Genomic DNA, 14,241 nt, shown 5'->3' on the forward strand with positions numbered 1-14,241 from the left:
GCAGAATGAAAGACGTCATCATGGTCGCGTCTCTGTCCTCAGCGTCAGCAGCAGGAGGAGGAGGAGGAACAGGAGGAGGCGCAGCCGGCTCTGGAGGCTCTCGATGGACGCCGGCGAGGACCAGAGCGCTTAGAGCGGACACGGCTGAGAGGAAACAGGAAGCAGGAGGAGGCGACACCGAGAGCCGCTCGCTCTGCGTTTCATCAGAAAACGTTCATGTTGCATCAGTTTTTAGGGAATTAAAAGAGTTTCATCCCACGACTCTTTTTTTCAAATGACTTTATTGATCATTTAACCAAAACGTACCGCCAGATAAACTACACAGGCCGAAGCGTGACAGCGAGCAGACGGGCTCAGACCGACAGAAACCAAGTCAGTTTGTTTTCTTCTTAAAAGTAAGAAAAAAATTAGTAAGGCCTCCACAATGTCACCTAATTAAATATACATATATTTTAATAACATGTTATGAACACATCGATCCAGTATTTTTTCTTGGATATATTTTATTGCCAGTGGTTGGATGCTTCTGAAACCAAAAGAGACAACCTCAACACAGACGACTACTCGGCAACGCGTCCTCAGTACAAACAGAATGGAACAAACTAAAAAAACTAAACGTATTACAAGTGCTTGATCAGTACTTTTTTTTTTCTTTTCTTTTTTTTTTTTTTTAGACACCCAACATTTACAGTAAAGAAATGTGAGTCCAACTCATAACGCATACCCTAATATATAACTACTGGAATTGGCAACGGTGTCGCGTCTCCTCTCGATCCTCCGGCTCCGGAGAGCGACCTCCAAGACGGAGAACGCCGGAACATCCTGCTCAGAAGCGGCGGCGGCGGCGGCGGCTCCTCCCCCGCTCAGCGTCCTCGGGGAGGCGAGTGCACCTCTGGCAACAGTCCAGTCTACATGTTCGTCCCTCTCTCCGAGCTCCCGGGTGTCAAAGTCCTCGCCGTCCGGCCGCCGGTCCGTCCGTACAGAAAGCTCAATCCTACGCTCCGCCCACAGCGAGCTCGGGGCGGCGAGGCGGGGCTAAAGGCTCCGCCTCCCACGGTCCTTGTGTCAGGTGTCGCCGGGGCGGCGCTACAGCAGGCTGCCCGGCCAGGACACGATGGTCAGGGTGATTCTGCCCCGCAGCTCCTTGAGGAGGCGCACCAGCGCCGTGTGGGTCATCCCCCAGGTGCTCGTCCCGTTCACCTCCAGCAGGATGTCCCCGCACCTGCACACCGACAGAGGAGCGCCGGTCAACCGCTAGCCTAGCGCTGCTTCAGCTAGCTAAACTAACTGGTTGGTTTACCGTAAAAGTCGGGTTATAAACCGCTACTGCCCTTCGGTGGTTGTTCCTGCTAGCTCCCTGCTGCTGCTACTGCACCCCCGCTGTAGCCAGCTAGCGCTACTGCTAGCTCCCCGTTGTAGCCACCTAGCCACTGTTAGCTCCCTGCTGCTGTTGCTGTTGCTGCTGCCCGAGTCTGGCGTCAAGCCGAGGCTGGTTGTCCTGCTACCATCTGTGGTTGTCAGGGAGTTAGCGGAGAGCTAGCGTAGAGCTAGCAGCAATGCCAGCTGGCTACAGCGGGTAGCTAGCGGGTAGCTAGCGGGGGACAAGCACCGAAGGTAGTGGGACCAGCCCCGGCAAGACGCCCGACTCAAGCAGCGGAGACGCAGCAGCAGCGAGCTAGCAGCGGCTAGCAGGAGCTAGCGGAGAACAACCACTGAAGGTAGTCAGCGGCGTATAACCCGACTTTTACAGTAGTCAGTTAAAGTTCAGTGCAGGATCTGGCGTTTCTCCACTTCAAATACAAAACGGCGTTTGCAACGCCGCGTACCTGATCCGGCCGTCGTTGTAGGCCGGCGTGCCCTCCACGATGGAGCGGATGAAGAAGGACTGATTGCAGTTGACCTCCTCCTGACCGCCCACGATGCTGAAGCCCAGGCTGCCCGAGGTGCTGCGCCGCAGGACGATGTCTTTGCAGCAGTAGAGGTGTCTGCAGGAGGAGAGAGATTACCGGCTAATCTCTACGCTGCATGAACTTTATAGACTTTATAGACTTTAGAAACTTATAAACTGCAGAACAGAAAACAAAAGCCTCTTGAAGGATGGTGTGACTTTTCCTCCAGCAGATTAGACACAAGGAGAATAGTGTATGTTTATATTTATATGTGTGTGTGTGTGTGTGTGTGTGTGTGTGTGTGTGTGTGTGTGTGTGTGTGTGTGTGTGGTGTATTTAAAGCTGCCGGTCTGGCCTCTCTCCCCTCGGAGAGCTTTGTTCTGACTTTTAATCGATTCTCTGTTTGGGAGAGAAACACATTTTTACTGTTCACCGCTATCAGCGCGCCGCCGCTCATCCTCACAACACATTACAACAAGATCAGTTTTCCTCCTTTGAAAAAAGTTCGATATGAATATTGAAGCGGTAAAGTTAGGAAGTATAATGAGCTGGTCTCTGCCAGCCGGCGCTGTCAGAGCTTCAGGCCGGAGGTCGGCGGGGTCGATGCCTCCGGGCTTGAATTAAAGGAGCGTGAAGGGTTTGACGCGGCGGCTCACCTGGGCAGCTGCAGCCACGACACCCACAGCGGCGAGTAGTCGTCGCTGGCCGGCGGGCTCTTGGTGCTGTCGGCGGGCGGCGGCGGCGGCAGCAGGCAGGGCGGCGGCGCACAGTCCTGCAGGCCGTCATCCGGCGGCCGCATCTCCAGGACCTTCAGCACGACGGGGGAGGAGGTGTTCTTCAGGTTGGCCACGGCCTCGCCGCGCGTCACGCCCGTCAGGTCCACGCCGTTCACGTTGAGCAGGATGTCGCCTGCAGAGGAGGAAGAGGAGGAGGAAGAGGAGGAGGAGGAGGAGGACAGTCAAGTCATCCTCTGCTCTGATTAATGCTTTTCCAGGGCTGCTCGTCGTCCGCCTGTTTAATATTCAACACCCTCTGCTGCTTCAACACAAAGGGGAGGGAACAGAGCGCCACCTGTGCTTAAAAAAAAACGCCTCGCGGCGAAGAGGAAGGCAGCCTGTATGCAAATGAATGGACTTGTTTTATAAAAATACACAAACGTGTTTCACGAGCACACAAACGGAGACATCTGCTGCGTATAAACACTGCAGGGTCCAGGACAAAGTCTCTCTCTCTCTCTCTCTCTCTCTCTCTCTCTGTGTGAATATGCTGAGATCAGCATTTAAACGACATCATCGCCGCCGCGTTGCATCCAGTTTATTTGCTGTTTCGCTGAAATTTTCAAAGCCGACTGATTTCATCTCACGCAATAATAATGAAGCGTTCCGCAAAACGGAGCGCGAGAAGTCGCGAGCAGCGCTACGCTAATGTTTGTTTGTTGTGTTTTTGTGTGTGTGTGTGTGTGTGTGTGTGTGTGTGTGTGTGTGTCGGAGAGCCAATTTGCGGCGCGCTGAACCGCCGCGCCTTTTCCTGCTGGATGAATACACTTCATAATGAAACAGGATTCATCAATCAGCCGCCCGCCGTCTGCAACACGCGACGCGCTCGTCGCCGGCTCGACGGCAGACGACGACCTCATCAAAAGAAAAACTAATTCTGCTTCCCCGTCAAACAATGAGTGATTATCTGCACACACCAAAAGAAGATGACGCTCTCTCTCTCTCCGCGTACCTTTGCGGATGGAGCCCTCCTGCCCCACCACCCCGTCAGAGTCCACGTTGGTGACGTAGATGGGCAGGTCCCAGCCGCGGCTGGACATGCCGCCCGCCACCGTCATGCCCAGCGAGTCGTACGGCTCCTTGGTCAGCGTGACGGTCTTCTCGTAGCACGCCGGCTTCTGGCAGGAGTCCTGCGGGAGGAGGAGGCCGAGGCCACGTCGTCACACACACACAGATCCACAGCGACTCGCCGCTACGCGCTCCCGCGCTAGTTAGCGTTAGCTTTGGGCCGCGCAGCACTGCCTGGTTAAATAGTTATGAGGATTTTTGTTGTGACGCGTTCAAGCTCCATCGGGACAATCAGATATTAGAGGGAATTATTACCAACATGTTTTTGTTGTGAACACAGATGCTAGCTAGCATTAGCTTTGGGCCGCACAGCACTGCCTGGTTGTATGATTATTATTATCATTAAGAATTACCCCGCGAGTCACGTTTAATATGTGGCTGTTATTAGGACGGAGCTTCAGGCAGCTCAGATGCCCCTTACGTGTGTGTGTGTGTGTGTGTGTGTGTGTGTGTGTGTGTGTGTGTGTGTGTGTGTGAGAAAAAAGCCATTTATATTTGTGACGAGTGTGTTTGAGGGTAACAAACAAGACGTGGACACATTGAGGCTGGCGGATGGAGCTTGTACTGCTTTTGCTAACGTGCTGCTATTGCTAACGTGCTGCTTCTCTAAAGTACTGCTTTAGCTAACGTGCTGCTTTGCTAACGCGCTGCTTTAGCTAACGTGCTGCTTTAGCTAACGTGCTGCTTTGCTAACGCGCTGCTTCTCTAACAAACTGCTTTGCTAACATGCTGCTTTGTTAATGTGCTGCTTTGCTAACGTGCTGCTTTGCTAACATGCTGCTTTGTTAATGTGCTGCTTTGCTAACGTGCTGCTTTGCTAACGGGCTGCTTTTGCTAACGTGCTGCTTTGCTAACGTGCTGCTTTGCTAACGGGCTGCGTTCACACGTTGGTGCTGCGCTTGCGGGAGGAAGAGCGCTCGTGGTCACGCGGGTGACCTCGAGCGCTCGCTGCCCACCTCCACAACACGCGGCCGGGCGGCGGGCGGAAAATATGTTCACGCTCATGAGAAGCAGAGAGAAAAGAAACCAAAGAGGGGTTTTCAACGGTGGTGGGAAATGTTTTCTTTTCTGACTTAGCAAAAAAAAAAAAAGAGTTAAAGGAATAAATAAACATTTTGGGAAATACTGCTTGAGTGCCTTTTTTCCAGTTTCCACTCCCATGACTGAGCCATAAATCCGTAGCTGCAGGCGGGATGATGGAAGATGAGAAAATAAAAGAACAGAACAGAAAAGATGGCTGATATGAGGCGACGATCCTCGGCTCGCTTGAGCGACGCGCTTCAGCTTTGATGGGGGAAGAATCCCCGCGTGGATCATTTGCACCTGAAAGGGAGTGTTTATGCGTGAGCCGCTCACGACCTGCAGGGCGGCTTCTCACCAGCAGCGTCTGCTCGATGTCCACGGGGGAGTACGGGGGAGGGCCGTCCATCCCCCACGGGGGAGCCTCCTGCAGGACGTCCGGCGTCGGCAGGCAGATCTGACGAGACACGATGAAGTGGACGCCCTCCTCGGACGCCTGGAGGACAGTGGAGACACAGCAGGGATCAGGGGTTGACGCCGCGGCTTTAGCTTAGCCGCAGCTAGCCTGCTAGCCCCCACGCGTTAAAGCCATTGACGGATGGAGACGACCGGATGCAGCGGCGGAGGCGGGACCTTGTGAAGCTGCTCTGTGGTGCATACAGCAACAAAAAAACATACTTTCACACAGATCTTACACATCTGTGGTGCCTCACGAGCATTTACTTTAGCCGCCTCGGCGCTAAACTGCATCGAAACGGTCGTCACCACAGCTCTGTAATAACCTGTGCTCAGCGTCTCATACTACTAGCTGATTGTTTAGGAATGAATTCATTATTTCAGCCTCTTACAGCTAACAGGAAGCAGCGGTGAGGTCCAGTGAGTCTGGAAGAGGCGGTTTTAGTTGCAATGTCACATAAAAGACGATGAATTGTTGTTACCACATTTTGAGTTCTGGTCATATTAAACTAAAAGAGATATAACGTGTTCACGATGGGCTCTGGAGATGCTTTCATGTTTCCTTCAGACGCAGCCTGGCTTGTTTTTTCGCCCTGTTTCCAGTCTTAATGGTAAGCTAAGCTACGCTAAGCTAAAGCGTAGACAGATGCGGTGATTCGGCATCAATCATCCAACTCAAGCGCATTCCCCAAGTGCCGAACGATTAAATCTGGTCATTAAACGACTGATTCATTCGCTTTAAACCATAAATTTCATTCAAGATGCTCACGGAAATAAAATATGACATTTGACAAATCCTGCTTGAAATGGAGCTATGGAGCTGCCCCTTTAAGGAGAGAAACAGGTCGAGTTTGGTCCATTTTGAAGTAACCGTGAGACTCCGTCAGACAGACCTCCTGGTCTCAGCCGGTCCGGCTCATTATTGCCTTAACTGGACTAATTTAATTTCTTTCCCCGGCAGTTAATCTCCGACAGCGAGCGCCGGCTCCGAGAGGCCCAGAAGAGGAAGGGGGGGGGGGGGGGGGCAGACAGGAAGTGCAGAGGGGCCCAGAGACCCTGCGCAGACCGCCGCCGACACACGGCAATTAACCGGCGATTAACCGCCAGCACACACGCCAACTGACCGGCACCGGGAGCCAGAGCCGGCCGCACGGCCCGGCCCATTAGTGGAAGAAAAAACACCACAATTAAGCGCCATTAACCGCAGCGAGCGCAGACACAACAGCACAATTATCCCCCGAATCACCGCAATTATCTCCAACGCCCCCCCCCCAAGGGGGATTCTGGGTAAGAACGAGCGGCGCACGTGGACGAGTTCGACCCGACTCTGAACCTCCTATCGGGGGTCTGACCTGGATCAGCAGGGCGGCGTGCTCCGGCGCCCCGTAGCGCAGGTCGTGCCCGTTGATGGCGAGCACGCGGTCGCCGATGCACAGCTGCCCGTCGCGCGCCGCCAGGCCGCCCTCCAGCAGGTGGAAGATGTAGACGCCGTGCTCCTCGGGCCGCCGCACCAGCTTGATGCCCAGCTGCTCGTCCGGCTCCGACTTGTTCAGGACCACGTGGACGCTGTCGTCCCTCACGGGGTGGTGGTGCGGCGGCGGCGGCCCGTGGGGGACGGAGGCCGAGGCGGCGGCGGCGGCGGCGGCGTCGTGCCCGTGGCCGTGGCCGCCGTGCGAGCGGTAGCGGTGGCGCTGCTCCCGGAGCACCGTCAGCCGGAGCAGCTGGCAGGGCTGCTTCAGGGTGGCGAGGGCGTAGCAGTGCGGCACGTTGCTGATGTCGATGCCGTTCACCTGAGAGAGGACGACGGAGAGGACGCGGGGATGAAACAAAAAAAAGCCTTGATCCGATTTTGGGGCGGATGGATCCGTGGAGCGCCGCTCACCTTCAGGATCATGTCCCCGGGCAGCAGGCGTCCGTCCCGGGCGATGACGCCCTCCCTGTAGATGTCCTGGATCAGGATGCGCACCAGCGGCGTCTCGCTGCCGCCCACGATGCTGATGGCCAGCGGCTCCGAGGGGTCCGCCCGCGTGATCTTGATGCTGGTGAGCTCGCCGTCGGGGATCAGGTGGTGCAGCTGGGGAAGCGGCAGCGCTACGGGAGGGAGGGGGAGGAGGGAGGAGGGGGGAGGAGGAGGGAGGAGGAGGAGGGGGGAGGAGGAGGGGGGAGGAGGAGGGGGGAGGAGGCGTTCTGAATGTTACTGTGCAATGACATGAAAAATCTAGTGAGACAAAGAGCCAAATATAACAGTGGGGGGTGGAGGGGGGGGGGGTTCTGCAGTGGAACCAGCTGTCTCCACTCCCTCAGGTTACTAAAACAAACTCGTACAAGCCAAGAGGGAAAATGTACTTGGCTGGTTATCCTGCTCGATGTTTGTATCATTAGTCACATACATCTGCAGCGAGTCCGCATGGGAAAACCCTCGATTTCTACATTTCCACAAGGTTATTTCTTTGGGCAGAAGTGGGGGAGGAGGGGGGAGGAGGGGGGAGGGAGGGTGAGTACAGATATAACAAGCACAAAGCTCTGCACCGCACAGTGAAAATGAGTCGCATTCATCCTTTTATGTTTCTCTCCGCACAAAGTACGACTTCAAGACGGCGACGCAATTAAATCGGATCGTAAAAGCTCCACATCTCTGAAGGGTTTGCCGCTTTTCTTTTCTTTTTTTAAAAATCTCATTTCATGGTGTAAACTCTTCCCTGCGTGCCCGCTGGTGAACTCCACTCACTGACACATCCTAAACCGGACCATGTGGATGCGGGTGTGGATCTTTTGGGCCCGACAGCCATCGCCAATAAACGACAAGCGGAGGCCTGATTTCATTTTCTTTGGCGATGAAGCTCGTCTCTCTCTCTCTCTCTCTCTCTCTCTCTCTCTCTCTCTCTCTCTCTCTCTCTCTCTCTCTCTCTCTCTCTCTCAGTCAGTGTCGTTCTCACTCACGCTGCACTTTCTCCAATCCAAAGTCAATATTTTCTCTTTATCGCGGCAGATTGCTCTCGGGGGGGCGGAGACCCCATTAACACGGAGACCTGCAGCTTGTTACGCAACCCTTCCTTCCATTACGCAACCCTTCCTCTCCGTCACGCCAACCTCTCGTCTTTCTTCATCCTCGTCCTTGCGGAGGACAACCCACCCCCCCCCCCCCCCGTTATCGCGCACCGTATCCGCTCTTCCCTCCATTTGTTCCGTATGGATCCCTCTCTACTTCAACCTTCTATATCCTCTCCACTCGTCTATCTTTGTCTCTCCAAGCGGCGGGCAATGAATATTTAATCTATCCTCTCAGCCTCTCCTCAGCGATGCCCTCGGAGAATAATCTGGTCCCCCGATCGCTCGTCATCCTTCATTCTTACGCAACACCACGTTCCTTCCTCCCGTCACGCTGCAGCTCTTCCTCCCAACATCATGCTCTCTCTCTCTCTCTCTCTCTCTCTCTCTCTCTCTCTCTCTCTCTCTCTCTCTCTCTCTCTCTCTCTCTCAGGATATCACGTTAAATATCTCCGGAGCACATTTTCTCTCCTACGTCACATCTTGTGGATCCCTGAGGACGACTCCATCATGTTGCTGCAAACCTGTTGAGCAGCTAGTCGCTAACGAAGTTCAGCAGCTAGTCGCTAACGATGTTCAGCAGCTAGTCGCTAACGAAGTTCAGCAGCTAGTCGCTATCTATGTTCAGCAGCTAGTCGCTAACGATGTTCAGCAGCTAGTCGCTAACGATGTTCAGCAGCTAGTCGCTATCTATGTTCAGCAGCTAGTCGCTAACGATGTTCAGCAGCTAGTCGCTATCTATGTTCAGCAGCTAGTCGCTAACGAAGTTCAGCAGCTAGTCGCTAACGAAGTTCAGCAGCTAGTCGCTAACGATGTTCAGCAGCTAGTCGCTAACGATGTTCAGCAGCTAGTCGCTAACGATGTTCAGCAGCTAGTCGCTAACAATGTTCAGCAGCTAGTCGCTATCTATGTTCAGCAGCTAGTTGCTATCTACGTTCAGCAGCTAGTTGCTAACAATGTTCAGCAGTTAGTTGCTAACAATATTCAGCAGCTAGTTGCTATCTACGTTCAGCAGCTAGTTGCTAACGATGTTCAGCAGCTAATTGTTATTTAGTTGTTTTTCGTAATTTTTGGCTCTTTAGCTGATGAGTGCGGCACTATGTTTAGTAGCTAGTTGCTAACTACATTTAGCAGCTAGTCGCTAACTACATTCAGCAGCTAGTTGCTTACTACGTTCAGCAGCTAGTTGCTAACTACATTCAGCAGCTAGTTGCTAACTACGTTCAGCAGCTAGTTGCTATTCTGTGTTTTTTTCTAACACTTAGATCCTTTAGCTGCTAAACGCTGCACTATGTTTAGCAGCTAGTCGCTAACTACGTTCAGCAGCGAGTTCAAACCTGTTGACCCCTTGATGTGTTGGAGAGGAGGGGGAGCGGGAGAAGAAGAAGGCGATAGAGGAGAAGAACTGGACGAGGAGGAGGAGGGAAGGTCATCATCCTGGTCTCGGTGACCTCCCGTATCCCCTCCCTGTCTAAAGCGCCGCGGGCTACCGCGCTCCCTCCTGATCCGTCTCTATTAATGCACCAGCGGACTCGTGCAATCTGCAGCTGAATTATTAAAGAAACATATGCTCCTGTTACATCGAGGGCTCCCGAGCCGGCTCTCCCTCGTCCCCCTCCTCCCTCCCGCAAGCTGAGCGAACATCTCAAAACACACACACATTGGAAACGTGCACACAGCCGGTCGCCTTCAGGGGGAATCGTTAAGTGCAAACGCAGCAGTGACATAAAGACGCAAAACCAGCACATGAAAAAAAACCAACAACAACATCCACGTTACTGAGAAGCAAAGAGGCGGAGGCGGTCGTCACCTTCGCGCGGCACGTTGGTGTTCCTGACGTTGTCTCTCTCCTCCGACGTCTCGTTGCTCACCGCGTTGCCGCTCTTTGTGCGCCGCAGGACGCTAAAGGCCCGGTTCAGCCTCCGGAAGGAGCGGCTCCTCACTGAGGACCGGTCAAAGTTTCTGACTGCAGAGAGGGAGAGAGAGAGAGAGAGAGAGAGAGAGAGAGAGAAGCCCTTTATAGATTACTGCACACTCGACATGCCCGGACATGTCTGAATCGGCCTCCATGAGGGCCAATCAAGTGCCTTCTTTCAGCTTTTAGAGGCTTCTGGTGAGAAGATGAAGTCCCTGTGTGGTCCAGGAGGTGCTGTTGAAACTAGACTTAGTCTCACCACGTGCAAAAAACAGTGCATTTTGCAACTGTAGTTAAGTTTCCAGCAATCATCCTCCCCCTTATCTTGATTTACTTTATTTGATCGGCTGTTGAATTTGCATGTTAAGTACCCTCAGAGGATTAGACCTTCAGCTGCAGAGCAATGCTTTTATCGCTGGCTCCCAGTTAAACTATGTTTGTGAGGACGCACGTGTGCAACGCGTCGCACATCCAGTTGAACGTCACTGTGCTGATTGACAGTTTGTGGCCGCAAAGCCAAAGCAATGCACCCACAGCAAGAACTCACGAAACAAACCCAACGTGGACGTACAGACGCCGTTCAAATCAGAACGGCAAATATGTTTATCATCGTAAATGCTTCTTTAGCCGCTAAATGCTCCACTTTGTTCAGCAGCTAGTCGCTAACGACGTTCAGCAGCTAGTCGCTAACTACGTTTAGCAGCTAGTCGCTAACTACGTTCAGCAGCTAGTCGCTAACTATGTTCAGCAGCTAGTTGTTAACTACGTTCAGCAGCTAGTCGCTAACTACGTTCAGCAGCTAGTCGCTAACTACGTTCAGCAGCTAGTCGCTAACTACGTTCAGCAGCTAATTGTATTATTTCGTCGTTGTTTGGAATATCTGGCTCTTTAGCTGCTAAATGCTGCATAATGTTTAGCAGCTCGTCGCTAACTACGTTCAGCATCGAGTTCAAACCCCAACAAACAATGCAGGATATTGAAAAAGAAAAAGGTTCTTGTTATTTGTTAGAAATGTGTTTTGGTGAGAAAAAAAAACATAAAACTCGGTGCAAAAGCTCCTTTTCTTGTGTGTGTGAGTGTGTGTGGATGGAGGAGCTAATTAATAAAGCTAACCCCGTGCTGACGGTTGCGTAACGCCGGCGGATGAGGACGCTCGTGACCGCGTCCAAAAAAGGAGACCCCCCTCCCAGTGAGACCGCCGCCTGGTACTTTCTGCTGTTCTTGGAGCCGGGACGGCTGGCTTCCAGGAGGCTGCAGTGGAGCCTCGGCCTCTGCAGCGCCCCCCCCCCCTCCCCCCCTCCCCTTCCCTCCCCCCTCTCTTCCTCCCCCCCCCCTCCCTCTGCGGGCCCTGGGAGATGCGAGAGCTCCTGACAGCCACATTATTCTTTAAAAGCGCCGGCTGCTTCTGGAGCTGTCAGCTTGTTCAGCAGCAGCGGCGCTCACGCGGCTGCTTGTGGCGCTCGGCCCGGCCCGGCCCGGCTCGGCTCGGCCTGTCCCGGCCCAGTGAAACTTCCTGGTTTCACGGGGCGGGAGACGAGCGGGCCGACGAGCGTCGGGCTAAATTTAACCCCGACTCTCCTTCCAGCTCTCCTTGACTGCAGAACGCCGTCCTCAACGTGACTTTCTGGGTTTTCTCTGTGCTTCCTGCTGTTTTCCCGAAAGAGAGCTGGTATGGATCGGTGTGTGTGTGTGTGTGTGTGTGTGTGTGTGTGTGTGTGTGTGTGTGTGTGTGTGTGTGTGTGTGTGTGTGTGTGTGTGGGAGTCAGTGCAGCTAATTGGCTGATAGGATTTCTATCAGAGATCATTAGAAAAAACAAACACTGTATTTGAGGTCGAGCGAGCGCCGAGTTTTACTGCAGCTGGAGAGAGAGAAGCACGGAGACTAGAGACTAGAGACTAGAGACTAGAGACTGGGACTAGAGACTAGAGACTAGAGACTGGGACTAGAGACTAGAGACTAGAGACTGGGACTAGAGACTGGGACTAGAGACTAGAGACTAGAGACTGGGACTAGAGACTAGAGACTAGAGACTAGAGACTGGGACTAGAGACTAGAGACTGGAGACTAGAGACTGGGACTAGAGACTAGAGACTGGAGACTAGAGACTGGGACTAGAAACTAAAGACTAAAGACTAGGACTAAAAACTGGGACTAGAAACTGGAGACTAGAGACTAGAAACTAGAGACTAGAAACTAAAGACTAGAGACTAGAGACTTGAGACTGGAGACTAGAGACTAGAGACTAGAAACTGGAGACTAGAGACTGGAGACTAAAGACTAGAGACTAGAGACTGGAGACTAGAGACTGGAGACTAGATACTAGAAACTGGAGACTAGAGACTGGAGACTAGAGACTGGAGACTAGAAACTGGAGACTAGAAACTGGAGACTAAAGACTGGAGACTAGAGACTAGAAACTGGAGACTAGAGACTGGAGACTGGAGACTAAAGATTGGAGACTAGAAACTGGAGACTAGAAACTGGAGACTAGAGACTAGAGACTAGAGACTGGAGACTAGAGTTTGAGGATAGTCTCCAGTCACGTCCGAGGAGACTAGAGACTAGAGACTCGAGCCCCTCCCCCACTCACTCTTCTTGCTGCTGCTGCGAGCTGCCAGGCTGGTGGTGCTGCCTGATTGGCTGTTGTCCTCCATGCTGGGGTCGAAGGCGGGGTTGACCAGGCCGGGCTCGTCCGACAGCAGCGCCACGGCGGCGGAGGTGGGGCCTCCGTCGCTGGGCAGCGTGGCGAGCGTGAGCTCGGACGTGCTGTCGGTGCACTCGCCCTCCTGCGAGCGCCGCTTCCTGTCCGCCGAGAGCCCATAGTGAGAGGCCCCTTTGCACCTGAGCGGGAGACAGGGGTCAAAAAGGTCAGCGGGGTCAAAAAGGTCAGCGGGGTCAAAAAGGTCAGCGGCGAACTCGGATGATGCGGCTGGAACCGACTTCGGAACGAGCTGCATGCTGAACATGCATCCATATCACACCAGACGCAACTTTTAAAGGCGCAGACGCTTCAAAAAACACCTTGGAAAAAACTGTTGCACGCAACCTGGAGATAAAACTTTATTTACAAAATGGATTCAAGCCCCAACCCTCTTGCCCCTCGCTGTGTTGAGGCATGAGGAGGAAAAAGGCCCAAAAAAGCAGAGTTAAATCACTAAATGCCGCTAATATTAGAGTTAGCTTGATGCAACAAAACAACTTAGTTAGGTTGAGACAACAAAACAACTTAAGTTGAGGCAACAAAACAACTTAGTTAGGTTGAGACAACAAAACAACTTAGTTAGGTTGAGACAACAAAACAACTTAGTTAGGTTGAGCCAACAAAACAACTTAGGTTGAGGCAACACAACAACTTAGCGAGGTAATCCTGTTTCTTTAGCCACTTCCCAGCATGCTTTTCCCTCTTCTGGCTCGATGTAAAGTCTCGTGATGGACGCCGCTCGCCGTGTTTTTATTATTTTTTCATCCGAGCTCCTGCTGAAGTGCCGCCTGGGTTTGATCCAGCTCATTAAAACCCAGTTAATGTTTGGCGCTGACGGCTCCGCAGAGACAGCCGGGGAGGCGGGCCGCTGGTCTGCAGAACCTCCACGGTACAGACGCAGGGAAACACTCCAACAGCACAATGGGGACGCATTTCACTCACGCACAAACATTCCCAATTTAATATCGTCAGGGTGAAAAGCCTGTTAAGGCGTGCAGCATAATACGTGTGTGTGTGTGTGTGTGTGTGTGTGTGTGTGTGTGTGCTGACAGGGAGAAGATTCGGCATGTTGTTCAGGAGAAAAACAACATTTAGGCAATCTCTGTTTTATATTCCAGTGTTGTGTCAGTCGCCCCCCCCTCATGTCTACTGGGTGTTTTCTTAAATTCACATTCAATCATCTGTCAGCGCCGCTCACGCTCAGCGCCGCTCACGCTCAGCGCCGCTCACGCTCGGCGCCGCTCACGCTCAGCGCCGCTCACGCTCAGCGCCGCGGAGGAAACATCCGACAAGTTAGAACGGATTCTGCCACAAGAAAGCAACAGAAATTATTTTTTGGGGAAAATATATTTTTTTATTCATTGGAA

The 14,241-nt window shown here is 52.9% G+C and overlaps 2 protein-coding genes across 4 annotated transcripts in view; one reads left to right on the forward strand and one right to left on the reverse strand.

Annotated features, from left to right (window-relative positions):
• fip1l1a (FIP1 like 1a (S. cerevisiae)) overlaps positions 1 to 261 on the forward strand; it is a 15,642-nt gene extending 15,381 nt beyond the window's left edge. Inside the window, exon 14 of the mRNA XM_068592697.1 lies at positions 43 to 261. Coding sequence (XP_068448798.1) covers positions 43 to 133 — 91 coding nt within the window. The 3' untranslated portion in view covers positions 134 to 261. The remainder of the gene's footprint in view (positions 1 to 42) is intronic.
• lnx1 (ligand of numb-protein X 1) overlaps positions 30 to 14,241 on the reverse strand; it is a 25,349-nt gene continuing 11,137 nt past the window's right edge. Inside the window, exons 1-10 of one of the 3 annotated variants that reach the window (XM_068592695.1) lie at positions 13,077 to 13,419; positions 12,764 to 13,040; positions 10,068 to 10,223; positions 7,092 to 7,300; positions 6,562 to 6,999; positions 5,112 to 5,249; positions 3,618 to 3,795; positions 2,546 to 2,798; positions 1,827 to 1,985; positions 33 to 1,222 (exon numbers count right to left, since the gene is read on the reverse strand). In XM_068592695.1, the coding sequence (XP_068448796.1) occupies positions 1,087 to 1,222; positions 1,827 to 1,985; positions 2,546 to 2,798; positions 3,618 to 3,795; positions 5,112 to 5,249; positions 6,562 to 6,999; positions 7,092 to 7,300; positions 10,068 to 10,223; positions 12,764 to 13,040; positions 13,077 to 13,139 (2,007 nt within the window). In that variant the 5' untranslated portion in view covers positions 13,140 to 13,419 and the 3' untranslated portion in view covers positions 33 to 1,086. Of the gene's footprint in view, positions 1,223 to 1,826; positions 1,986 to 2,545; positions 2,799 to 3,617; positions 3,796 to 5,111; positions 5,250 to 6,561; positions 7,000 to 7,091; positions 7,301 to 10,067; positions 10,224 to 12,763; positions 13,041 to 13,076; positions 13,420 to 14,241 lie in introns of those variants that run through there. The other 2 variants (XM_068592696.1, XM_068592693.1) reach the window with 2 other exon arrangements.

This window comes from Clinocottus analis, unplaced genomic scaffold (genome assembly GCF_023055335.1).
Source record: "Clinocottus analis isolate CAN_PGR_092001 unplaced genomic scaffold, fCliAna1.0.p SCAF_28, whole genome shotgun sequence".
Taxonomy (NCBI): Eukaryota; Metazoa; Chordata; class Actinopteri; order Perciformes; family Cottidae; genus Clinocottus; species Clinocottus analis.